This window comes from Canis aureus, chromosome 1 (genome assembly GCF_053574225.1).
Source record: "Canis aureus isolate CA01 chromosome 1, VMU_Caureus_v.1.0, whole genome shotgun sequence".
NCBI lineage: Eukaryota > Metazoa > Chordata > Mammalia > Carnivora > Canidae > Canis > Canis aureus.
This window is the reverse complement of record NC_135611.1, coordinates 107,175,000-107,201,194: the sequence shown is the minus strand read 5'-3', so window position 1 is coordinate 107,201,194 and position 26,195 is coordinate 107,175,000. Positions and strand designations below refer to the sequence as shown.

The 26,195-nt window shown below is 48.5% G+C and overlaps 1 protein-coding gene across 9 annotated transcripts in view; it reads right to left on the bottom strand.

Annotated features, from left to right (window-relative positions):
- Nucleotides 1–26,195, bottom strand: part of VRK3 (VRK serine/threonine kinase 3) — a 36,516-nt gene that overhangs the window by 7,240 nt on the left and 3,081 nt on the right. For 7 of the 9 annotated variants that reach the window (XM_077844483.1, XM_077844512.1, XM_077844526.1 and 4 more), the window contains exons 3-12: nt 23,816–23,955; nt 19,031–19,168; nt 17,887–18,102; nt 11,917–11,978; nt 10,343–10,409; nt 8,864–8,948; nt 8,514–8,619; nt 6,919–7,011; nt 5,319–5,451; nt 4,022–4,142 (exon numbers count right to left, since the gene is read on the bottom strand). In XM_077844483.1, the coding sequence (XP_077700609.1) occupies nt 4,022–4,142; nt 5,319–5,451; nt 6,919–7,011; nt 8,514–8,619; nt 8,864–8,948; nt 10,343–10,409; nt 11,917–11,978; nt 17,887–18,102; nt 19,031–19,168; nt 23,816–23,954 (1,160 nt within the window). In that variant the 5' untranslated portion in view covers nt 23,955. The remainder of the gene's footprint in view (nt 1–4,021; nt 4,143–5,318; nt 5,452–6,918; nt 7,012–8,513; nt 8,620–8,863; nt 8,949–10,342; nt 10,410–11,916; nt 11,979–17,886; nt 18,103–19,030; nt 19,169–23,815; nt 23,956–26,195) is intronic. The other 2 variants (XR_013350190.1, XM_077844536.1) reach the window with 2 other exon arrangements.

Here is a 26,195-nt window from a genome sequence, read left to right as displayed (position 1 = left end):
TTTAAGAGCAGGGACCAAATCCCAGGGGCACCTGGGCTTTCCCAGAAGAGGATGGGTCCATCAGAAAGCCTTGGAGAATCAAAATGTCTCCCTTTTATTCATTCATTCCATCGTGAACTAGAATGTACGGAAACTGAACAAATGTTGAACAAAAAGGCAATGCACACCGGTAAAGATGACCCAGAGGACAAGTTAGGGTTCCAGAAAATGTGCATGTGGCAACATCGCCCCCTCATGGTCTTTTGTGTTACTGCCTCAGGTCTTGGGCCGGATGCTGGGAGGGGGTAGGAAATGAGCATCTCACCATGGAGAATCTTGAGATTTCCGACCTTCCTCCTCTGTGGTTGTGGTCGGGATCTGGGGCTTAGAAATGAACTGTTCCTCGCACTTAAATCATCTATATTAAGATTATTACTAAGACTTATCATATTTACTCTGCACTAATTTGGTAAGTACTTCGGGAAGCACATCCTCTCATTGATGATCTCTCTCCTGCGAAGCGGAAGGTGGCAGAGTTGTGAAAAGGAGGACAAGGCTGTTCTTAGGAGTGAGAGGAAGTAGTGGAAGCAGGATTCGACCTAGTGGAGCCTCAGTGGAGCCTCGATGGGTGATTTCGCTGATGACAAGTGGTGCCCTCAGTGGATTCACATCTGGGTCTCCAGCATTTCCTAGCACAAGGGCTGGCACATAAATGCCCTCAGGGAACAGGTTCTGAACGGATGAGTAGTTCATGGATGTGCTATCCTATCTGCCTAGAAACATTGCCTCCCCTTGCCTGCCTGGGGAGGTCCTCTGCTCTGTACAGACTGGGTCAGGCATCTCTTGGATGAAGGCACCCAGTGGCTTGAGGCCAGGTAACCTGCCTCCCCTCCACTCCCACGATGTTTCTGGGGCTGCCTCCGCTTTCAAGAGCAGCACCTACTTCTGCCCAGGTGTCTCCTCCCAGCCCAGGAACTGCTTGAGGCTGGGGCCATGTCTGCGTGACCTGTGTGTTCACACTGAAGCCCGGGCCTGTGAATGAAGGCTCATGCATGCTTTCCTTATTTTGTGAGCGCTCACTGTGAAATTTGACTGAAGGTGGCACCGTGGAGTCTCTACCTGCTGCCCACTGTCACTTGTGCCCTGTTAAGGGCAGAATCCCATGGGTCAGCAGCCCTAGGCTGGAGACATTTCCTAGCCCCCCCGCTGCAGCCCGGGGTAGCTATGTGACCAAGAGATGCATGTCATCCCCAGTCCTGCCCTTCAGAAGCAACGAGAGATGGGGCCAGCAGAGCTAGCACCATAGGAGGATATATGCATGTTGGAGGGGCCAAGGCACTGTTCCTGAGCGGTAAGTAAACATCTACCTCATTTGATCTACTGTGTTTTGGGATCTCCTCATAAGAGCAGCTCAGGTTTGTCCATAACCCAACAGAAGAGCATAAAGGAGCTGTTTGTAGGCTTTGGTCACACATAATGCTTTAGCAATTGGGCCATATGCTCCTATTGCCGGTGTTAACAATTCTGCGACTCATTTTCACCTGGCTTCATTTCAAAAATGGAAAGCTACTGGAAAAACTACAAAGTGCAAAAATCAATTCTGAGAAAATAGGGAAATGGGCTCATGTTCTGGCGGGTTCTGAGGCTGGCTTCTGAGGCAGAGGTTGCCTGTGGAAGCCTGGGAGCCAAGCGCCCCTCTCCTTGTGTCTCTCCCTCCTTCTGCAGAGACATCAAGGGCGTATCAGCGCCAAAGTGAGACATCCTCCTTGCCTCACTGCCCTTCTGGAAGGCAATTGTCATCTATCACCATTGCCATGAAACCTGGCCTAGCCATTAAATCTAAAGGAGCAGTGCATGCCTGCACCATGACAGTCACCCTGGGGGACACCTGAGTCTCCAACTCAACGGTCCCAACTAGTCTGGCCTGTGACATGCTCTGAAGAGACATTCACTCTGTCTCTTCACTGTCTGTCACCTCCACTAGGAGATGAGTTCCCAGAGGGTAGGGATGTTAGGCTCAGTTATTTCTGTCTCTCCAGGGACGAGAACAGAGTGTGGTTCATAGAAAGTATTCAACAAGTATCTGTTGAGTGAAGGAAGCCTGCATCCAAGTGCCACCAGTCCGTTTGTGATAAGCCTCTCACCTGGCTTTGAGATGAAAGAGCCTTCCCTGGAGTCGAATCGTCTGGCTGTGAGTCTAAGCACCTCTACTTAGTAGCTGTGTGACTTGGCCTGTTTCCCTGGGTTTTCTGTGCCTCAATCATAAGAGCATTTACCTCAGAGTTGTTCTGAGGATGACACAGGAAGCACTGGGTGCAGTACTTGGCACAGATGAGTGCATGATAAATGCTGGCCTCAAATAGGTCATTATGAGCAGGCCAGTGTGACTGGGACAGATCTCTCCCTCTGAGCACCACAAGCAGGTCACCTGGGGAGGGGATAACTGAGCAGATACCTGAAGAAGGATGAGATTCATGGCATGGTACCATTTATGCCAATCAAATACACACCCAGCTGCAATATCACATATTTTCTATGGATCCAGATACATCCAAACAAATTCAGGAGCAGGATTTGGAGGCAGTGACCTTAGCAATGAAGTGAAAGATACAAAGTACAGCACTGGGTGAAAGGAAGCAGGAAACAGAATGAAAGTTAGAGCTCAGTACCATTTATGCAAATTAAATACACTCATCAGAGATTGTCCAAGGTCACAGATGTGTCTACATAAGCTCATTGAAAAGCAGTAGTTGGAAGCAGTAAACTTGATGCATGTGCAACGATGCAGTTAAAGTTGATGAACATGGTGCTGAGTGAAACAGCACCAGAAACAGTTAAGATTTAGAGCAGAATACAATTTATGTAGGTCAGACGCACACAGTGCCACCACCACCGCACAAGTTCAGGATACAGATACACTTAAGCAAACATTATCAGTAGAATACAGATTGAGTTCATGGTTGAGAAAAAATGGTGGTGGTGGGGTATAAAAGGGAAAGAACAGAACAAGAGAGAGAGAGACCTACCCAACATGAGCTAGTGACACAGCATAGAGAACTGAGCAGCATGAGGGACTTGATGCCATTCCCTGGAGTTTCCCCTTTTCCTACCAGGCACACTTTCCCTGGATAATCCCATTCTCTCCCAGGGCTTCTGCTGACAACTCCTGAGAGAGCAATTGAGGTCTGAGTCTCTTTAGACGTCATTCCTGCACTTCAGACATGGATGGCCAACCACCTCCTAGATGGACCCTCCTGGATGACTCCTGGGAAACTCTCACCCCTGCCCCCAGGCTACACCAGATCTTGAATCCCAACTTCTGGGCTTGCAGGGCTTTGGAGGGGGTGGTGGTGGTGGTGGTGGTGGTGTCCTGCTGTCTCCCGCCCTTGGTGCTGAAGAGCAAAGTGCCTCTGGGCACTTCCTTCCCAGCCCCGCTGCTCGCTGTCCTTGGTACTGAATGTCTCTTTGCATTCAGCTACTCTTCTGCTGTCCTTGGCACTGAATATCTAAACAAGAACTAGCAGGATCTGGTGGTTTTACAAGCAGAAGGCAGGAAAGGAAGTGTGGACACTGGTGGCTGGTGTTGCCACATGCTAAAGCAGGGCCCAGGCCTAACTGCTCACACTGGCCACTTGTCTGTGAAGGAATGAATCATGGTGTCCTGTGCATGGTGAGTATTTTCTACAGGTCAGGCTCTGTGCTGAGTGCTGTGTACCTTATTCCCCCAAACCTTCCATAGACCTTAAGGTAGGTGCTAATAAGATCTCATCCCATGGAGAACACTGAGGCCTGTGGAAGTTAGACTTCCCTCCCAACACACTGCAGTGGCAGGGTTGGAGCCTGACCCCAGGCAGTGTGACTCCAGAGCCCATGAGCTTGTTTGCTGGAATGGATACTAGAGGACATGCCCGAGAACTGCAAAGGCTTTGGCTCTGCTGGACACTGCCTCCCCCTCCTTTTTGTTTCCTGCTGGGTTCTGAGCTTCTGCCCCACCTACGAGGGTGCCGGGCCAGTGCTGGGTTTTGCTGACCCCAAGACTCACTTCTCTTTCAGCTTCATGATATCTTCGATGTTGGGAAGGCAGTTTGTCCATGGCAGGATCCCGTAGAGCCACTTCAGCAAACAGTAGCCCAGGGTCTGGAGGTCACTGCGGCGGGAGGGCCCTGGTGAGGGAGGGCAGGTGGTGGCAGCTCAGTCTGAATGCTCCACTCACTGACACATCCACCCTCTTCCTTTCTCTCTCTGACCTAATGCACTCATGCACTCAACCATCCAAGCACACAGGCACTCACCTGTTTATTCACTTTTCATTTGCCTGCTCTTATGTTCTCGAGTCTCTCAATTACTCTTGTTCACTCTCTCAGCCATGCCCACATCCCTGTTTTCACTAGTTTACTCCCTCATCTACTTGTCTTTCATTCATGCACTCATTCATTGAGTTTTCAGAGCTCTGTGCACCAGGCCCAATTCCACATTCTTAAATCCCAGACAAGAGTTTGGTTGGGTCCTTGTCCTTGACAGTCTCATGGAGACAGAGTATGGTGTGGGATTACCTGAGCAACAGGGGTGGCAGAGCAGGGCATGAAGGAGCCCAGATAGAAAAAGGTAATGAAGACTGTGGGATTTTATTTTTTTATGCTTCCTGAATGACATGATTTAGACAACAATTCGTATATGCATTCAACTTCTCAGTCAGCACTGAGAGTTGACTGTACCAGAACTTCCACCACTTGATGCTGGAGGCACAGGTGCCAGGCCACCCCTTCCCTGTGGGAGCTCAGTCTGGTGGGAGGACATGGGTAGGTATGTGGATGGCCATGCTATCAAAGGATTTGGGAAGGAGAGGCTGAGATCTCAAGAAATCTTCTCCTCAAAGTACTCTCTTCTTACTCTGTACACTTTCTTTGGATAATCTCATTCCTCTCCCAGAGCTTCAGCTGACAAGTCCTGAGATACTGCTGATATGTGGTTCTCTGTCCAGACTTATTCCTGTGCTCCAGACATGGATAGCTAGTTGTCTCCTTGACAGCCTCTCCTGAATGACTCTCTGGAGTCACTGGGCAACTCTCAAGTTCCAAGTCTAAACCAGATCTTGGATCTGAACCCCTGGACATGTGGAACCTCCTTGTGTCCAGCCGCTTGCTGAATGGTCCTTGGTGCTGAATGGCTGCACTACAACTCCCTAATGCAGGCTATTCATGGTTCTGAATCCCTATTATAACTCCCTTAGTGTGATTCCTGTGTCTGGCCACTTTCTGTCTGTGGCTACAAAAACCTAGCGCTGCCCTTGTGTGAGAAGCGTGTCTCCTTGGCCCCGAATCCCTTCTCTGGACTCTTACCGCATCCCTTGTGCAGGTCAAGGCTAATGAACTCGAGATCCCCCTCATGTGGGCTCCTGCTGCCTTCCACATATGCCACATGTTTGCCTCTGGGGGCATAGCGGAAGGTGAAGCCATAGCCGGCCAGCATCACCTGTGTGGACATGTGGAGAAGCCATACAGTTTGGAGCTTAGGACCCAGAGATTTCAATCATGGGCGCAATTTGAAGTAACTGAATGCCAAACAGTACAGAAGGCTGTGAAGTACAAAGAACCCAAACCAACCACCCCCAGCCCACAACCCACCACTCAGAAGTAACCACAAATAATCGTTTCTTATGCCTTGTTTCAAATAGTTTTCTTTGAATAACTGGTAAACACACATGGATGCAGAAGGGGCTCTAAGTTTTTCACAAAGGGATCACACTATACCTCTTCCTGGGTACCTAGTTTTTTGCACTGTAAAGTTTATTTATTTTTATTTTTTTAATTATTTATTTTTAGTTTATTTATTTTTAAAGTAATCTCTCCACACTCAACGTGTGGCTTGAACTCAACCCCAAAGATCAAGAGTTGCACGCTCTTCTGCCTGAGCCAGCCAGGGGCCCCTGCACTTTTTTTGTTTGTTTGTTTTTTAAAGATTTTATTTATTTATTTGAGAGAGAGACAGAGAGAGTGATGGAGAGAATGAGCCCAGAAGGAGAGGGTGAAGTCGATTCTCCACTGAGCAGGGAGCCCAACTCGGGGCTCAATCCCAGGACCCTGGGATTATGACATGAGTGGAAGGCAGTAGTTTTACTTACTGAGCCACTCAAGTGCCCCAAGGGCCCCTGCACTTTAATAGTGGTTCCAGGCATTAAAATTTGGAGCCAGATAGACTGGTTCAGCCCTGTCTGAAGCCAATGAAGTTCTGCATTTTTCCACTCAATGGGCCAATAATTTGCAACACCCCCTTAAACATTTTTTTAAAAGCCATGTTAAATTGGGTTTCTCCTATTTGCAACTGAAAAAGTAATTAGAATTACTTCAAAACGCTATTTAATCAGTATCCTACCAGTAGTTTAAGGTTTTCCCATTTGAGTATTACAATCAATGCTGTCAGAAGCATTTTGTACATACATCTTTCCACATTCCTGTGAATATATGGATAGGACACATTCCTAAAAGAGGAACTGGTGGATCAAAAAAATATATATATATACATTTAAAATTTTGACTGCTATATCCAAATTACCTTCCAGAAAGGTTGGCCAATTCACACTTCCAACAGCATATAAAGAATTTCTGTTTCCTTACATCCTTATCAGCAACAGATACCATTCTTTTTAAGTTTTGCCCATCCCTAAAACAGGAAGTTTTAATTTTCATTTCTATGATTACTGTATTAGTTAGGGAGACTGAGCATCTTTTAACATATTTAACTGACCTGTGGATTTCTTTTTCTATGAACTGCTTTTCCCATCCTTTGTCCATTTTTCTACTAAGTTGCTTATCTCTTCTTATTTATTCAAAGGAGCCCTTTATATATGATGGACAGTGATTCTTTACCTGAAGTAAGCTTTGTGAAATACATGTAGATTTTGAGGTGGATGAGATCCTGAGCCCAGAGAGCCCCTATTACCTGGCTCAGATCCTCTGGATTCACAAAGATGTTCTCAGCTGTCACATTTCCATGGACATATTCATTCTCATGGAGGAACTCCAGGGCATCCAGCTGGGGGAGAAAGCAGCATCTCCATGAGTAGCATAATGAATACAAAGAGACTCTGAGGCAAAGCCTGGTGAAGGAACCTCCAGTTAGGCCTGAGGTCAGGAGGCACTACTTGTGATTGAAGATTGCTCATCTCCTCAGGCCTGTCCTCTCATGCCAACCTCACCCGGCCTCCTTATCACCCCCTCCAGCCCATCCCCATGTGGCCCAGAGGGTCTATCTGTATCCAGAGCTGACCCTGCCCCTCTTTTGCTCCCAATCCTCCCATAGCTCCTTACTGCCCTCAGGACAGAGTTCCAGATCCTCAGCTTGGTGTTCTGTGCAATCTGGTCACTACTGACCTTTCCAACCCAATACGACCTAACCCTTTCCGTCACGCATGTCCCACAGCAGACGTCCTTAGCACAGAAGCTTTGGGGATAAACCTAATAGGTCGCTGACCGGCCACTTCCATCTCTCCAGCAATTTCAATTGGGTCCTTGTATCCTCCATCATAGTAGAGGGACACTTCACACTTCTATTCAGGAAACTTTTTTTTTAAGATTATTTATTTATTTATTCATGGGAGACACACACACACAAAGAGAAAGAGAGAGAGAGAGAGAGAGAGAGAGAGACAGAGACAGAGACACAGGCCGAGGGAGAAGCAGGCTCCATGCAGGGAGCCTGACGTGGGACTTGATCCTGGGTCTCCAGGATCAGGCCCTGGGCTGAAGGCGGCGCTAAACCACGGAGCCACCAGGGCTGCCCTTCAGGAAACTTTCATAGCTTGTGAAACTGTTAAATTTAGTATCACCCTCTCCCACTAGATGTAAAAACCATGTCTGTGTTACTCCCAGCACCGGGGACAGTGTCTGATACCCAGCAGCAATTTGATAAATATTTAATGAAGGGATGAATGAGTGAGAGAATAAATCAATGAACAAATGCCTCAGGCCCCCTCTCCTATACAAGTCTTAGCTTACACTGTATCCTTGGCCTGGAATATTTTCCCCATGTATCTCCACTCCCATCCCACCCAGCATCCTGCTATTTCTTTTTTTCTTCTTTTAAAATATTTTATTTATTTATTCATGAGAGACACATAGAGGCAGAGACATAGGCAGAGGGAGGAGAAGCAGGCTTCATGCAGGGAGCCCGATGAGGGACTCGATCACTGGATTCCAGGATCATGCCCCGAGCCAAAGGCAGATGCTTAACCGCTGAGCTACCCAGGCATCCCAACACCCTGCTATTTCTCACTCATAGTTTAGAAACAAACTCCACCAGAAAGCCCGATGGAGGCCCTCATTTTGAGGCTGGGGCCCCTTCCCCCAACTCCCACATGCAAATACTTGTCACTTTGGTTCTAATGGCCTTGTGTTCACCTGTTCCGGTCAAATGCCAGCCCCCAGTGTCCAGCAGAGGGAGGCAGGGGCTGAATGTGTCAATGAACAAGCCAATTGAGAATCTGGGACCCAGTGTGCCATTCCCTGGACGGGAGCCAGCAACTTTTGGGTACATACCAGCCGGCAGGCCATCTGGAACACACACCTCACTGACATAACATGCTTTGGGCTGTCATCCAGGGCCGACTGAAGGCTCCTCCCCAGGATGGGAAACACCAGGAACCTGGAAGATAGAAGTGTCCCAGGAGGTGGGAGAGATGACCAGGGGAGGAGGCAGGATACAGGCCAGCACGGATGGACTCTGGCTGGGGGGCTACAAGGTCCTGGCCCTGAGCGAGATCAAGGGTTCTTGATCATTAGGGGATCTGCCTGGCTCAAAGCTGGGGAGAGGGAAGCAAGTGAATGGCCATGTGACAGGGAGAGAAAGAAAGAGACCAGCCAGGTGGCTGGCAAGTGAATGAAATCACCTGTATTTGTCCTGGTGAACGCCAAAACCAACACAGGTGGGGATGGCCAGGAGGGGGACTGAGTTCAGCTTCTTCCACTTGTTCACTGTGGGAGGCAGGGAAGTGAGAGGTTAGAGCCAAGCTGGTCCTGGGGCCCATAGCCCATTCTCAGAGCAGAAGCAGAGTGTGCCTGAGCCCAGGTCAGACCCTTAGTCTCCCAGATGGAGACACCACTTCTGTAGGTGGGTGACAGCAGGGTGGTGACAGAGCACTCCTCATTGACCTCTGCCTGTAATCTTTATCTGCAGGTGACGGGGGGTGAACAAGGCTGAAAGCATATACAAATCTGGAGCGGAAGGGATAAGAACAGAGGGACCTCTGAATTCACATGTATAACTAGTAAGATCAGGAAATGTCTCAACTGGGCATGGTAACTAGAGGTCTGTGCCCTCTTCCTGGGTCTCAGTTGGATGGAACAGATCCAGTGGCATGCTCATAAAAGTTTAATGGCCATCTGTCCAGGGGAAAATAGCCCTGATTGGTAGGGTTTGCCAATTTTTGTGGTAACAATACTTTCCACCATAGTCCATTTCAGGCCACTGATCCTATATCACAGAGTGTGGAGCTGGAAGAGATGCCAGCGCATCATCATATAGTATTTTCACCAAACATACAATGGATGTAAGCAAGGATGAGGTCTGTGTTCCAGATGGCCTGCCGGCTGGTATGTATCTAAACAAACAATTAGGAAGTGATGAGTTTGGGGTGTGTGGGGGGCTCAGTCAGTTCGGTGTCTGCCTTTGGCTCAGGGCATGGCCCCCAGGTCCTTGGATCAAGCCCTGAGTCAGGCTCCCTGTTCAGTGGGGAGCCTGCTTCTCCCTCTTCTCCCTGCTGTCTCTTGCTCTTTCTCTCTCAAATAAATAAAATCTTTTAAAAATGTTAAAAAAGGAAGTGATGTTTTGAGTACTTAAATATTCATTATTTTTCTTAATCTACTTGATTATAAGTTGATGGAATTAATTTTATTTTTATTTTTTTAAAGATTTATTTATTTATTTATTCATGAGAGACACACACAGAGAGAGGCAGAGACATAGGCAGAGGGAGAAGCAGGCTCCATGAAGGGAGCCTGACACGGGACTCGATCCTGGAACTCGATCCCGGGACTCCAGGATCACGCCCTGGCCCGAAGGCAGGTGCTAAACCATTGAGCCACCCAGGGATCCCCGATGGAATTAATCTTAAATAATGACTGTTTAGCAACTGCCTTGCAGTCCTTCTGAAAATTTAACACTTGGCTCTCCAGAGCTGGTACATATAACCAGCCTCCACCCCTGTTGTCTGTCCTCTGAGGCCTGAGGCCCAACGGGTGACAGGGCACATACCTCTGGGCCTGTGATATCATGCCCATATTTCTCACACCTTCAGAGGCAAGCTAGTTGTTCTGGCCAAGCTAGTATCCCTAACTCTCTTCCCTTTGCCCATTTCCCTGCAAAATACCTTGCAAAGGCTTGGCGGCCCGCTGGAAGAAGTTCTGCTCATTGAACAGGCGCCCATCCTTGGCATCCTAGTCGGGAACGGCAGGGGGAGAAGGCTGTCACAGTGGAAGCTCTTTGGCAAGGGCTTCCAGGACATCACTGGCCATGCATCACCCCGGGTTAGTGCCAGCAACCACCACCATGACCCCCACATCATAACCAAATCCCCTAGGGTGCTTCATGTGACCACATGATCTCCCACTACCCAGATTCCTCTTCCTTTATGAGAGGATTCACAAATTTCCCTAGACATGTGGCCTTCAGCTAAAAACTACATTTCCCAGCCTCTCTTGTGGCGAGGAATGACCCTATCGCCAATTTCTGGCCCACAGATGTAAGCAGAAGAGATGTGAGCAACTTCCAGATTATGCCCTCAAAGGGCTGGGCAGGCTCTCCCTTTCCTCTTCTGTTCCAGGTGGCTGGAATGTAGAAGACATGGTAGGAGCTGGGGCAGCCACCTCAGCCCCTGAAATGGAGTTTATATACGACTAGTACAGCTGGCTTCTTAAGAGCACTGGGCTAAAGAGCTAGGTTTGAATCTCAGCTCTGCCATTCATTCCTTCTTCCTATAAAGCACCTATTATGTGCTGAGCATTCTACCGGCACTGGCGATACAGCAGTAAACAAAGCCACTTGCATGCTGGGTGTCTCTGGGCAAGTGATCAAGTCCCCATTTTCTCATATGTTAAATGGGAGAACAGAGTAACTATCTCACAGGCTTGCTTGTGAGACTCCTAGCCCAGCACGGGCATGGAGCAGGCTCTCAACAAGCAGGTGCTATTACTCATCTGTGAGCCTGGCTCTGGAGCCCACTTGCATGGCCTCTGTCTAGAGCTAGGGAAGGGCACTGGGACTGGCTGCCCTGTTTTCTAGGGGTGAGCAAATGTGAATAAATGAAGAGAAGAAAATAAAAGTCATCCATCAGTTCGGCTCTTAGGGATAATGATGATGAGGCTACTAACCAGGACAATATCCTTTCATTGGGCTCTTCCTCTGTGCTGAAGAACACGACTCATCCGCCTTGGTTGCTCTCACTTTCTTGGTTTGTTTTTCCCTTTTGGGCCCCCCTCGAGTGCATGTTTCCTGCATGCTAGGGTTGTGTGTGATTTCACAGGGACCCCCCTTCTGATTGCTTGTCTGATGGACCCCAATACCCAGCACAGTGATATACAGTGGGTGCTCAATAAACACAGGACACAGACAGGTAGTGGGCAAGGGGGCCACACACTATGGCTATTAGTGGTTCCCTCACACAGATGAGGAAACTCTGCCCCAGGGGGGAAGGCACTTGCCCGGACTGCACAACCAGACAGCACCAGAACCAGGATTCAGGGCAGACCTCACTGCAGCTTCCCAGGCCCCCTCTGATAAAGAAGCTGAGGCTGGAGAGAGATGTGCCCCGCCCAAGGGCATGGACCCCCTTGCAGGCCCAGGCCGAGCTCTCCTGCCTACGCCAGTCCTCACAGGGACTTGGAGGTCAGTGGTGCCCAAGCCCCGGGCCCTCCCCCTCTTGGCACTGTCCCAAGGGACACTCACGAGTTTAAGCGAGAATCTCTGTTTCTGACTTGACTTGCAGGCGACGGTGGAGATAGACTCAGCTGTGAGTGGACAAAATGAGCAAGGTTATAATCTACAGGGAAGGTGAGAGTCACAGGCCTCAAAATCCCAGCACTTCTGCTTCTCTGGCAGGGTCAGAGAATACTCGACCTCAGGGCTTTCAGAATTCCTTCCTTCCTATTTCCGAATAGGTTCTTTTTTTTCCTTATTAATATTCAGCTACATAAAAAGGGTTATTAACAAGAACGCCTGACTTCTCTCCTTGAGAAGGCTTGCTTGCAAGGGTGGTCTGTGACTGGTGTCTGGGAACCTGGATTTGTGGAGGGTGCCAGCATTCTCTAAGAGTAAGAGAGGCCCCCAGTGCCCAAACTCTTATGCTGAACAGCTGCTTTCCTTCTGGGTGTCTAGAATGTTGGTATGTTCCAGGCAGAGTGTGCCTATGTCATCAGCTCCCAGGAGAAACCCTAGCTGCTGAGTCTTTCAGAAATGGCCTTGGTAGATGACATTTCACACCTGTTGTCATTTCTTGTACATCCTGCATCTCCCTGTGACTCCACGGGGAGAGGACTCTTGGAAGTTTATGCTCCCCTGGACTTTCTGTGTCTTTCCCTCCTTTGCCTGTGCTGTGTCCTTCTGCTGTAGCGAGTCATGGCATGAGAACAAGTACACGCTGAGGCCTGTAGGTCTTTCTTGTGAATAACTGAGCCTGGTGGAATGGTCCTGAGGACCCCCAACACATCAGCTATTTGCATTTGTCTACATGTTTGGGTGACCACCGTGTGATGGATGCAGATCCCCCCTGTGATAAAGGACTTGCCACCGGGGGAGTGCTGTCACAGGTAGCCTTCAGCTCCTCAGGGATCCCCTCAGCTGCAATTCTGGGGCAGCCCATATCCATTGGTGATCAAGGAGGATATAAAGGCCCAGCTGTGTTGGCCTGACACAACCATGCTGGAAGACCACTTCCACCCCAGAGCCCCCATGGGGCCAGCTGAGGCTATTGCGGGGCTGCACCCACCACTTGCTTCCTTCCTCCCCTCTACCTTGTAAACACCTGCATGTTTGTCCCTTTCTGCTCAGTTACAAACTTCATGCTAAAGTCACCTGGGTGGCTCAGTCAGTTAAGCGTCTGTCTTCAGCTCAGGTCATGATCCCAGGGTCCTCGGATTGAGTCCCAGATCAGGCACCCCATTCAGCAGGGAGTCTGATACCCCTTCTCCCTCTTTTTTTTTTTTTTAAGATTTTATTTATTTATTCATGGGAGACACACAGAGAGAGGCAGAGACATAGGCAGAGGGAGAAGCAGGCTCCTCACAGGGAGCCCGATGCGGGACTTGATCCCAGGACCCCGGGATCATGACCTGAGCCGAAGGCAGATGCCCAACCACTGAGCTACCCAGGTGCCCCTCTGCCCCTTTCCCTGCTCATGCTCTCTCACTTTCTTTCTCTCATTCACTCTTTATCTCAAATAAATAAAAAAGATCTTAAAAAAACAAATAAACAACCTGGTGCTAAGTGTGGGCTTTACACACATGGCTTTTCCTTTAATGCTCATGACAGCCCTGGGAAGGTCTACTGCAATGTTATTATTACTGCTGTTGCTGTTAGCACCACCTGCCCAAGGAGATGAGAGCAAAGGTTCAGACAGGCCAAGGGATACAGGAGGGAGAATCCACTGGGCCACCAACTCTCTGTGTGACTTTGCATGAGGGGCTAGACCTCTCTGGGTCTCTGCTCCCACACCTGTGAGACAGCAGTGATGAAGTCCGCCCCTGGGACTGGACACAAGGGTTCAGATGGGCCAGCAGGAATGATCATTGTAGTAGCTCAGCAGGCATTATAGCTAGAACTAGTTTCTTCCTGCATACACATCACTCAATAAACCCACCCAGCCCCAGGGCCGAGCACAAAGCTGGGCTCACTGGGAGTGCTCAACATGTGAGAGGTCTTAAAATATCATAATTGACACAAGGGCCCACAGCCAGTAAGTGGCAGAGCTGCCTTTGCCTTGCTTATCCAGAGCCCATGAACTGAAACACTGTAGTCCATCCCCTTGGCTCGGCTCTCTCAGTCCTCCCTCCTTTTTCTCCTTTTTCCTACCCCTTAACATCCAGGTTGGTATTGTCTAAGAAGCTGAGGGACAGGGAGGTGAGCCATCCTTGCGCTCAAGAAGCTCTAGCTGGAGCAGGGTAGGAATCCAGGGTTAACAGATTCAGGACCAAGGGTGACCTGAGCCAAGCCTAAGAGAGGGAAATGTGTGAAAGGCTCAGACCTCAGGGGACAGAGGGGTCCTCTGTCCAGCTGTGAGAAGGGGGTTTGGAGAGATCGTCAACAAGTGTCTAGAGCTGACTGTGGCACCTCTCACACATACAAACACTACCCAGCTCACAGGGTTCCCACAAGGGCGGATGACAGGTATATTCCTGCCACTCAGAACCAGGCAGGAACAGCGGCAATTTTATGTTTTTAAATTTTATTTATTTATTCATGAGAGACACACACAGAGGCAGAGACAGGCATAGAGAGAAGCAGGTTCCATGCAGGGAGCCCGATGTGGGACTCGATCCTGGATCTCCAGGATCACGCCCCGGGCTGAAGGCAGACACTCAACCACTGAGCCACTCAGGTGTCCCACAGCTGGCAATTTAAACATGATCTCCCATACTACTCTGCAGATTATGAAGGGCTTTTCTCTTCCACTCCTCCTTTTGGCCCTCCTGCGAATAGCCTGGGGAGCCAGCTGGGGAATTCCCATCACAGAGAGGAGCCAACAGAGGCCCAGGAAGGGCAATGGGGTTGGTCAATGGCTCCTGCAGAGCCCAGCTACCAACCTCAGCTCCAGACTCTGGTATCCAGGAGACACCTGTCTGATGCAGACCTCTACATGGAGAGTCCCTACATGCTCCAAATGCAGACAAGGGTGTAGCAGCCAAGCAGGTGGAAGCCCGCAAACTGCCAGAAGACGGGTGATGCTGAATCCAGAGCAAAGACGCTGCTCTGGGATCCATCATAACCAGAATGGTGACAGGAAGCACTTATACTGTGCTGGCTACTTTCCCATGCTTTCTTCTACCTATGTAATTTTCCCCACAACAACCCTGTGAGGTCGGTAGTATTACTGTCCCATTCTGCAGATGAGGAAAATGAGGTACAAGGTCACAACATCGCTTGAACAGGTCAGATAACTAGCTGTCAGCAGAGGCAGGAAGATAGCCCATGAGGTCTGGCTGCACTCTCCCACCTCTCCAGGTTGGGGAGAGTTTGCTGGGGACCCAGGCACCCCATGGCCCCTTCTCACTGCCAGCAATGCCAGGGTCCTGATGTTTCCCACTCCCGTTCCTGGGTTTCTAGCCTCTACGCCTTTGCCTATGCCCCACCTTAGCTTCGCATGCCCATCTCTACCCCAACCTCTTTGTTGTGGGCCTGGTTTGAAAGGTGCCTAATAAAATCGTAGCGCTGGGGTACCTGGGTGGCTCAGTCAGTTGAGCATCTGACTCTTGGTTTCAGCTCAGGTTGAGGTCTCAGGGTCATGGGGTTGAGCCCTGCTTCAGGCTCCACGCTCAGCAGGGAGTCTGCTTGAAATTCCCTTTCTCCCTCTTCATCTGCCCTTCCCCAGCTTGTGCTCTCTCTCTCTCAAATAAACTAATAAATCTTAAAAAAAAAAAAATAATAGCACTTCCGCCTGACAGTTACCAACTGATGGAGTCTCTCCCTAGCTGGAGGCATGTTTGGGATGCCCTGACTCAGTGGTTCTTAATCACAACCAGTGGGCATCTGGCAGTGTCTGGAGGTAGTTTTGGTTGTCATGATGAGGGGAGGAGGCGCGACTAGCATACTAAAGCTATTTAGTAGCTTTTCTAGTGGGATCTACTGGTTCTCCCAAATTGTTCCCAGGAGACAGGGAGGATGACGTTGTAACTTGGGAACTGACAAGGAAGAGTGCCCACTTATAGCACTGTAGGACTAAGGGATAAGATGAGCCGACTGGTGGTGTGAATTTAGGACAGGGTACAGAGTGGCTAAGACCATCAGCGGCTATTAAAAAAAAAAGATTGCAATTCTGGCTGCTGTTGTTTCACTGTGATTGTTTTTAACTACAGGACATAAAACCCCACCACTTCTTGACTGAGGCAAACTGGCCAAGGAGAAAGGTGACATGCCTGTGGGTAATGCTGCTCCGCATTCCACGGCCCTCACCAGTCCTGCTGCCACCTCTCTTACAGTGGTCCCGCTGACACTTCCAAATCAGAGGCTTCCGATCAAAATCCAGATTTCTGGCTCTTCCTGAATACTTGGAAGACCTCTGGAGCCAGATCTCTGGCTAGTTATTAACAACTCTGGGATTCGTTTTCCTCATCGAGTACAATGTGGACATCCACCACGAGTTAGGAAGTACAAAGCAAATACATGGCCACATGGAAACACAGATGTTCACAGCAGCACTAGTCATCATGGCCCAAAGTGGAAACAATCCACACCCCCACTTATTGGTAAATGGAGAAGCCAAACATGATACACATACACCCGGGAGTATTACTCTGCCACAAGAAGTCCTGACACATGCTCTGATGTGGATGGACCTTGTAAACATCATGTGGAGGGAAAGAGAGACACAAAATCTGAAACATCCACGATAGAGAAATCTAGAGAGACAGCAGATTAGTGGTTGCCCAGGGCTGGGAAGAGGGGGATGCAGAGTGAGTGCTTTCACACATGGCTTCCTTTAGGGGTGATGGGAATGTTCTGGAATGAGATACAGGTGAGAGCTGCACCATGAATGGACTATAGCCCATTGAACCACAACTTTATTATTATTATTATTTTTTGTTAGAACCGCAACTTTAAAATCATCAATTTCATATGTTGTAAATTTTATATCAATTATTTTTTTAAAGATTTATTTATTTATTTATTTATGATAGAGAGAGAGAGAGAGAGAGAGAGAGAGAAAAAGTCAGAGACACAGGAGGAGGGAGAAGCAGGCTCCATGCCGGAAGCCTGACGTGGGACTCGATCCCGGGACTCCAGGATCGTGCCCTGGGCCAAAGGCAGGCGCCAAACCACTGAGCCACCCAGGGATCCCCAATTTTATCTCAATTAAAAAAAAAAAAAAGACAAAGCTTCCTACAAAGTGCTTAGAACACAGAGTGGCCTTTTTTTTTTTTTTTTTTTTTTTTTTTTCAGAGTGGCCTTGAATAAGCACTCGATAAACATCAGGTTCGTTAATACTAACACTTCCGCCCCAGTTCTTTTTTTTCTTCATTGTAACAGGTGTCTGACTCCATTCTTTAAAGCTTGATGATGCCAGCTTCTAAGCTGGATCCTGCCTCTGGTCCCACACCTGGGCAGGCTGGTGAGCAAGCGTGGGGGCTCCCTCCTTTGCTGTTGGTGGGAGATGCAAATCATGGGAACCCTCGCCTTATCCCTTAACCAAATAAAAACCCATACCAGGTGCCTTTCCTTCCTCTCCTCAATAAGGTTCAGGCCTGCTCTCCCCAGAGACCTCAATTAAGTGAGCAATTAGTTGTTCATAGCCTCCCTCTCCACTCTCAACATTCAAACCAAATTTTTTGGGGGAAAGGGATTCCACACTACCTCTGCAAGATAGATAGAACCTTCATCTTCATCCTTATCATTCAGCCACACCAGGCCTGCACATGACAAAGGCGGAGATGGAGTGCCTCTTTACACAGGGCGCCTGCTTTCCAGCTGGCCACAATCCCCACCATTCCCGATGGCTCACACTCAGGCTCCTGCACACATTTGTTCTACCTGCCCAGCTCCCATGGGTAGGGGTAGCTTGGCAGTCCCAATTCTAAGAGAAAGCTGTCTCGAGGCATGTCTGCACAGGGGAGGTGGCTTCCACTTCCATTCTCAGAATCCTCCCCCTGACCTGGCTTGAAGACACCCCCGCCCAGCCCAGCGGCTGCCCACCTGTGGGTGGCGTACCTTCATAAAGAATGCCCTGGTTGTCCCTGGTCTGGAAGGATGCCAGGATCCATTGCCTCCCACTCTTGTCCGTCACTACCGTCCTCGTGGGTAAAGCCTCAAGCGAGGCAGTCACCTGGCTCCGCTTCAGTGTTTGAGGGCTTTGCCTGGTCATCTGTGGGCTTCGCTTGGTTGTCTGTGGGCTACTTTGGGGGGTTGAGGATATACTCCAGGACCCTGTGGGAGGATGGTCAGAATAGAGGAAAAAAGCAGCATCCGGGAAAGAAAAGTTAGGTGGGTAATAGGACAATGCTCATCATACTGTTAATTTATTCATTTGTTCATTCAACACATGCTTCTTGGAACCTTTCATAAGCAGGTCCTTGTATGTGAAAGCTGGAGATCCAGACATGAGTCAAACCTGGGCCCTTCCCTTGGGAGCCCATAATTTGGTGGGGGAGTCTACCCTGGACACAGCTGGTCAGAACTGAGTCTGAAACAGGGCAGTAAAGAGGAATATGAGAAAGAGACTGATAGTGCCTCAAGAAGTCAAGAGAGGCTTCCTGGAGGAGGGGACATTTGGGTTGGGTCTTTTTGGATGAGCAGAAGTTTATCAAGGGGAAAAAAAGACATTCCCGACATTCAACCCCAAATATCCTGAAATAGGACTGGCCTTGTGCTGAGTACAAGGGAGGTTCAGAAATTTGTCAGACAGAGGCCTTGCCCTTGACAGGCTCCCAGGTTGGCAAGAGAATGGGATGGCATGGTGAGGAGAGAGACATGAACACAGGAAAGGATATTACCTACTCCATTCCTCCCACCCACCATCCACCCAAGGCACAGAATGGCAAGAGGCTGTGGGGCCTGGAGGAAGACAAGGGACTGAGGGAAGACACCAAGGGCTGAGGCTTTAGATCCAAGGGTCTACTGCGAAGGAGATGGGCACATGGTCCTCAAGACTGCCATGCTAACTGGCTGGCACAACGCCTATGCAGATGAGTCTACCTGGTCCCTGCCTGTGCAGGACTGCCAGTCCAGCAGGTGGGGCAGAAAGGACAAGGGTCCAGGCAGGGTAGGGGGTGCCTGAGCAGGGGAATGAAGCCCCAGACTGTCTGACGCCTGCCTTCTCCCCATCTAGTTGGGCCAGGTTGACCCCAACTCTCACCTGTGGGTCTCACGGTATCTTCAGACCCAGAACTGTCACCATCTGAGAAGAGGGATGATGAGGGGGAGGTGACAGAGCTGGACCATTTCACTTTTTTGGAGGGGGTTTCAGGACTGGTGTTGTTCTGTCTCCTTGAGCCTAGAGGAAGGAAGACCGGATGCAGACTACGGTTACAAAGGCTTTTTCCAGGAATCTCTAAACCAGGAACCCTGAGGGTGGATTAGACCACTCTCTTCCCTCTGATCTCTGGAGCCAAGCCTTGCTTCTCTTGTCATCTAAATATCTAAGCAAACTGTCCCTTCATTTCAGTTATTTTTTTCCCTCCTTGGATCTTGGCCTCTCTTGTGTATCTTCTATCACTTTGTCACTCTGTTCTCTTCTAGGCAATTTCTTCAGACCTACCTTCCAATCCATTAATTCTCTTTTTAGCTTTGTCTGGTCAGCAGTTAAAACATCCAACAAGTTTCTGGTTGTCATGATGGTGTTTGTGTTTATCATTATAGGTTTGATTTGGTTCCTTTTTTTTTTTATTGGAGTTCAATTTGCCAACATATAGCATAACACCCAATGCTCATCCCATCAAGTGCCCCCCACCCCAGTGCCCATCACCCAGTCACCCCCACCCCCCGCCCATCTCCCTTTCCACCACCCCTTATTCGTTTCCCAGAGCTAGGAGTCTCTCATGTTCTGTCTCCCTTTCTGATATTTCCCACTCATTTTTTCTCCTTTCCCCTTTATTCCCTTCCACTATTTTTGATATTCCCCAAATGAATGAGACCATATAATGTTTGTCCTTCTCCGATTGACTTATTTGGTTCCTTTTCAAATTGATTTGGTTCCTTTTCAATTCTAACTAATGTCTGCTTCTTCATTAGATTTTTAATTTCTTCTCTTATTTCTTTAAACATATTAAATGTGTTTTGGACATATTCTCATCTGTTAATACTGAGGTCTCTGGTCATTGTGGGTATGAATCCATAGTTTGTTGTTTATCCTGACAGTGGCCTTTTCCTGGTGTCTTTTGATTGATTAGGAGCTCCTGGTCCTGTGGGAATTATCTAAGGCAGAGGGAGAAGGAGAAAGAGAATCTTAAGCAGGTTCCATGCCTAGCACAGAGCACGATACTGGCCTCCATCTCATGACCCTGATACTATGCCCTAAGCTGAAATCAAGAGGCAGAAAGTAAACTTACCAAGCCATCCAGGCACCTAACATCTGTCTTTAAAGGGTGTTTCCCAAGAGAAGGCTCACCTCTGCTGGGGAGGGGCACCCACACCTCATTGCTTTATACTAACTTTCCTTTTTTTTAAATTTTTATTTATTTATGATAGTCACATCAGAGAGAGAGAGAGAGAGAGAGAGGGGCAGAGACACAGGCAGAGGGAGAAGCAGGCAGGCTCCATGCACCGGGAGCCTGACGTGGGATTCGATCCCGGGTCTCCAGGATCGCGCCCTGGGCCAAAGGCAGGCGCTAAACCGCTGCGCCACCCAGGGATCCCTATACTAACTTTCCCATGTAGGTTTTTATGGGAGGCTACACAGATCATATAAATTCTGGACCCAAACTGGTAAGGATGTGAGTTCTTGGTTAGGAATTCTCAGAGAGGACATTCTTCCATCTTTCACCCACAATCGAGGCTGAGACAGACAAATAAATGTCTTCAGCAACCTTTTCCGCGGAACATTTTTTTGTTCTGGTTTACCCACTGAAGAGTCCCAAATTTTCAGTTTTCCAATCTCATCTCTTGGACGGCTCAGGCCCTAAGCTTTGTCTCTTATGCTCCACTAAAACCCAGGCTTGGGATGCCCGGGTGGCTCAGCGGTTGAGTGTCTGCCTTTGGCTCAGGCATGATCCTGGGGTCCCAGGATCAAATCCCACATCAGGTTTCCTGCATGCAGCCTGCTTCTCCCTCTGCCTATGTCTCTGCCTCTCTCTCTGTGTATCTTTCATGAATAAATAAATAAAATCTTAAAAAAAAAAACAGGCTTGAAACCACCAGTGACTGGCAAATAGTCCAGGACCACCATCAACAGGACTCAGAGTGATAGGAACCATTAAGCCCTACTTTTCAAAAAAAGATACTTTTCATATTTTATCCAGCATTTTGTGGTGTGCTGAACCATAAGGGGCTTTTGCCTATCATTTAGTCTGCCATATTACTAAAAGCAGAAATCTTTCAGTTGTCACTAACTTAGCTAGTGTGGTTCGTTCCTGGTTGGAATGAATGGCCTCCTGACTGGTTTTCATACCTCTGATCCACTTTCCTCCTCCTTTCTTTCTCTCTCTCTATAGAGTGCATGTGAGCAGGGGGAGGGGCAGAGGGAGAGGGAGATAGAGAATCTTAAGCAGGTTCTACACCCAGAGTAGAGTGGAGCCTGATGTGGGGCTCGATCCCACGACCCTGAGATCATGGTCTGAACTGAAACTAAGAGTTGGGCGTTTAACTGACTGAGCCACCCAGGCACCCCCACCTCTCACTTTCTAGAGAGGTCTTTTTATTATGCAAATCATATTGTATCTCCCACTTGGTAGAAACCCTTCACAGCTCCCCACTACATCAGTGATTCCTGAACTCCTTGCCCATGGTCTACATAGCCCTTGGGTGTCTGCCCCAGGCAAGATGTCTTTCTTTATTTTTCCAACATGTATGGCTCCTCCCATTTCATGGCTTTTCCCTTTATCATGTTCCAATGCCTGAAACTCTTATGACTCCCTCACCTTTACCCCACTCTTCACTTATCATCTTTTATCATCCCTTGGTCTCAGCTTGAATGTTAATCCACTAGGGAGGCCTTCCTTGATCCCAGAAACAAAGTTCCCTCACATGGGTTCCAGGGTCTATCTACTTTCCTTCTGTTATCATATGCTTTCCTGGCAATTGTGTATTCAATGTCTGTTTGCCCTACTGGCTTCCAAAAGCTCTGAGAAACCAGAAACCAGGTACGTGTCATGTTAATACCTACCTGGGACAAGCAGCAACTAACTACACGGTAGATGGTACATGTGTATTTGTTGCCTGATGACTGGGTGAGTGAATAAATTAATGGAGTCCTAGGTTGGCAACAGAGAAGGCTATAGTTAAAAATAAGGCTCTGGGGTGCCTGGGTGGCACAGCTGGTTAGTGTCCAACTTTTTTTTTTAATTTTATTTATTTATTCATGAGACACACACACATACACACACACACACACAGAGGCACAGATACAGGCAGAGGGAGAAGCAGGCTCCATTCCATGCAGGGAGCCTGACGTGGGACCCGATCCCGGGTCTCCAGGACCACACCCGGGACTGAAGGTGGCGCTAAGCCACTGAGCCACCCGTGTTGCCCAGTGTCCAACTTTTGGTTTCAGCTCAGGTCATGATCTTAGGGTCATGAGATTGAGCTCTGCATTGGGCTCCATGATCAGCAGAGTGTGCTTGAGATCCTCTCTCTCTCTCTCTCTCTCTGCCCATCCTGCTTGCTCTCTCTCTTTCTTTCTGAAATAAATAAGTACTAAAAAATAAAACCAACAACCCTCCCCACCCTCAGGCTCTGAACTCAGTTTAAGGTAAATACTTTGGGTATATGTCTGGGATGTAGACCCAATATTGAAGATGAAGAGTCATCTTGAAAACTCATGGCAAGGGGATCCCTGGGTGGCTCAGCGGCTTGGCGCCTGCCTTTGGCCCAGGGCGCAATCCTGGAGTCCTGGGATCAAGTCCCACGTCAGGCTCCCAGCATGGAGCCTGCTTCTCCCTCCTCCTGTGTCTCTGCCTCTCTCTCTCTATGTCTATCATAAATAAATAAATAAATCTTTTTTTTTTTTTTTTAAAGAAAACTCATGGCAATAAGCATGGGTGGGGGGAACCCATCTGCTAAGGATAGCTTATCAGAAAGACAGGAGCAGCCTGGGTCATCATGGGTACACCTTTCCTACACTGGACTGTCCCCTGCAGATTTTTTTTTTTTTTGCAGATTTTTTTAGTACAAAAAATAAACTCGTTCATTTTTTTTAAGCTCTTGAGAGAGCATTTTCTATTACTTGCAGCCAAATGCAATCTCAAATGATAAAATGAATGTCATGTTGACTTCCTTCTGTGGCCTTCTGACAAGTAAGCTCATTTTGATTTATCAGAGCAGGATCTGTGCTTAGGCTTTCCATTGGCCAGGACCCACTGCTGCTATTTCATTCAGTCAATCAGTGAGATTTCTCAGCACCCAACTCTGCAAGGTCCTGGGTGCCAAACAAGTTACCAGTGAGAGGTGAGGGAGGGACGGTACAGGATGGTGGTATGGAGGTTGCAGAAGTGGTCTAATGATTAGGCACCAATTTTGAAGGGACAGTGGATAAGATTTGCCAGAGGGTTGAAGTTGTCGGGTTGGAGAGAAAGAGGTCCTAAGGATGGCTACAGTCTGGTCTGAGAAACTGGATTAACATGGCTGCCATTTATACCGTGATGGGAAGCCTATGGAAGGGATGGGTGGGTGGCAGTCACATCAGGAGCTCAGCTCTGGACATGTGGGAATGCGTACGGGACACACAACAGGTGTTGTAGGCAGTCTGATATATACCTATGACTTTGGATTTCATGGGAGGAGTCCAGGCTGGAGACAGAAATGTGTGAGTTGTCAACTTTAAAGCCACGAAGCTGATCAGATATTGAGAAACTGAGTGTAGACAGAGCCTGAGTCCTGGGCAGCTCCGGGATCAGTGCAGGGTCAGACAGGCTGCAAAGACATCTGTCCTCTCTCCCCAAATGCATGCATGCACAAACTCATCATCCCTCAAGGGCTCAGTTCTTACCTCTGAAAGATGACGTAAGAGGTTTGACAAAGGTCTGGGACCCTTCATGTCCCTCTTCAGGCAAAATGTTTCCACAGTAGGGGCAGAATTTGAATGTTGCTTGAATATTTTTGCCACAGTCTGGACAGAAGGAGATCATGCTAGAAAACAAGAGGTGGAGGGAGGGAATGGGAAGCTGAAAGCAAAACTTAATGCATTGCCAGTGAGTAGTTATCTGAGCTCCCTGTGGTGACGAGATTGCAAAAGAGAAAAGCCATCACATTGGAATACACTCTTAGGAAGTGGCCACTTCTTTTTTTAATATTTTATTTATTCATTTGACAGAGAGAGAGAGAGAGAGAGAGAGAGAGAGCGCGCACGCAAGTGAGCACAGGCAGGGGGAGTGGCAGGCAGAAGGAGAAGCATGCTCCCAGTCAAGCAGGGAACCTGATGTGGGGCTTGATCCCAGGACCTCAGGATCATGACCTGAGCCAAAGGCAGACACCCAACTGAACAAGTCACCCAGGCACCCCGGAAATGGCCACTTCTAAAATGAGCTCCTGCCCACTGCCTCTAGCTTCTAGCCATGCATCTCTCCCTAGAGGCCCAGAGCAGGTAAAAAGCAGAAAAATGGAACATGAAACTACAGGTTTCACAGAAGATATGGGAATGCCTTGAAGCCCACAAAAGTTATGCAGGAGAACTGCTCCAATCACAGAAGCACTCTGGGTCTTCCACTGTATCTGTGATGATCATTTCTTGGAACACATGATAGGGATGGGAGAGATGGTAAATGCTCACCAAATAGCCACATGCTCTCCTACCACTTCCCAGAGGGCCCTGCTACCACTGCTACCACTTCCCAGAGGGCCCTGCAGTTAAATTGTGGACACATGACTAGTTCTGGCCAATGGTGTGTGAGTGGAAGTCACTTCCCAGCTGAGGCAGTTAAGAGCTGGAGGGCCGGGATGCCTGGGTTGAGCATCTGCCTTTGGCTCAGGGCATGATCCCCGGATCTGGTCCTCCATCGGCCTCCCCATGGAGAGCCTGCTTCTCTCTCTGCCTCTCTCTGTGTGTCTCCCATGAATAAATAAATAAAAATAATTTAAAAAACAAAAGAGTTGGAGGGCCTCCTCTGTCCACCCCTCCACAGCACGGATGCCTCTGAAGGCCACATACTCCAGGTAGAATAGCCAGATGGAGAAAGGCTGTCTGTTTCACACTGGAATCTCATGATCAGAAAATAAATTTGTATTATATGAAGCCATCAGGACTTTAGGGTTTGTTCTAGCTGTACAGCCCATCTTATCCTGACATACTTAATGAGACAGGAGTTCACTATATTATCCTCTAGGTTTTGTGTCTCTGGAATATTCCCTAAGACTTGTAAAAATCAAAACCAAAATCACACATAGAGCCTGTTACAAGTGAGAACATGGCAGGAATATTCATTTGCTTGGATTGCTATCCCTAAACACCACACACTGGGTGGTTTAAATGATAGAAATTTATTTTCTTAGAATTTTGGAGGCTAGAAGTCTGAGATCAAGGCGTAAGAATGGGGCACATGGGTAGTTCAGTCGGTTAAACATCTGACTTTTGGTTTTGGCTCATGACCTCAGGGTCCTGAGATTGAGCCCCTCCTTCTCCCCTCCCCCTTCCTGCTCTGCTGGACATTGAGCCTGCTTAAGATTTTCTGTCTCCCTTTGCCCGTCCATGCTCCCCACCACCTGCACCCTGCACATGCACATGTGCACTCTGTTTTTTAAAAAATGGTGTGTTTGGTTTCTCCTGGGCCCTCTCTCTTTGGCTTGTAGACGGCTGCCTTCTGTGTTCACATGGCCATCCCTCTGGCTGCAATCTAATCTCTTAAAATTTATTATTTATTATTATTTTTTAAAGTTTTATTTATTTGTTCACCAGAGAGAGAGAGAGAGAGAGGCAGAGACACAGGCTGATGGAGAAACAGGCTCCATGCCGGGAACCCGACGTGGGACTCAATCCCGGGTCTCCAGGATCACACCCTGGGCTGAAGGCGGCACTAAACCGCTGAGCCACCAGGGCTGCCCTTTTAAAATTTATTTATTTGACAGAGAGAGAGAGAGCAAAAGCAGGGGGGGGTGGCAGGCAGAGGGGGAAGTAGACTCTCCGCTGAGCAGGAAGCCCAATGTGGGGCTCAATCTCAGGACCCTGGGATCATGACCCGAGCTGATGGCAGATGCTACACCGACTGAGCCACCAAGGTGCCCCTCCAATCTCTCCAATCTCTTTAATAAGGAACCAGTAATATGGGATTAGGGCCCTGCTGTTTTTTCTTTTTCTTTTTTTTTTTTTTTCTTTAAGCTTTTATTTATTTATTCATGAAAGACACACAGAGAGAGGCAGAGACATAGGCAGAGGG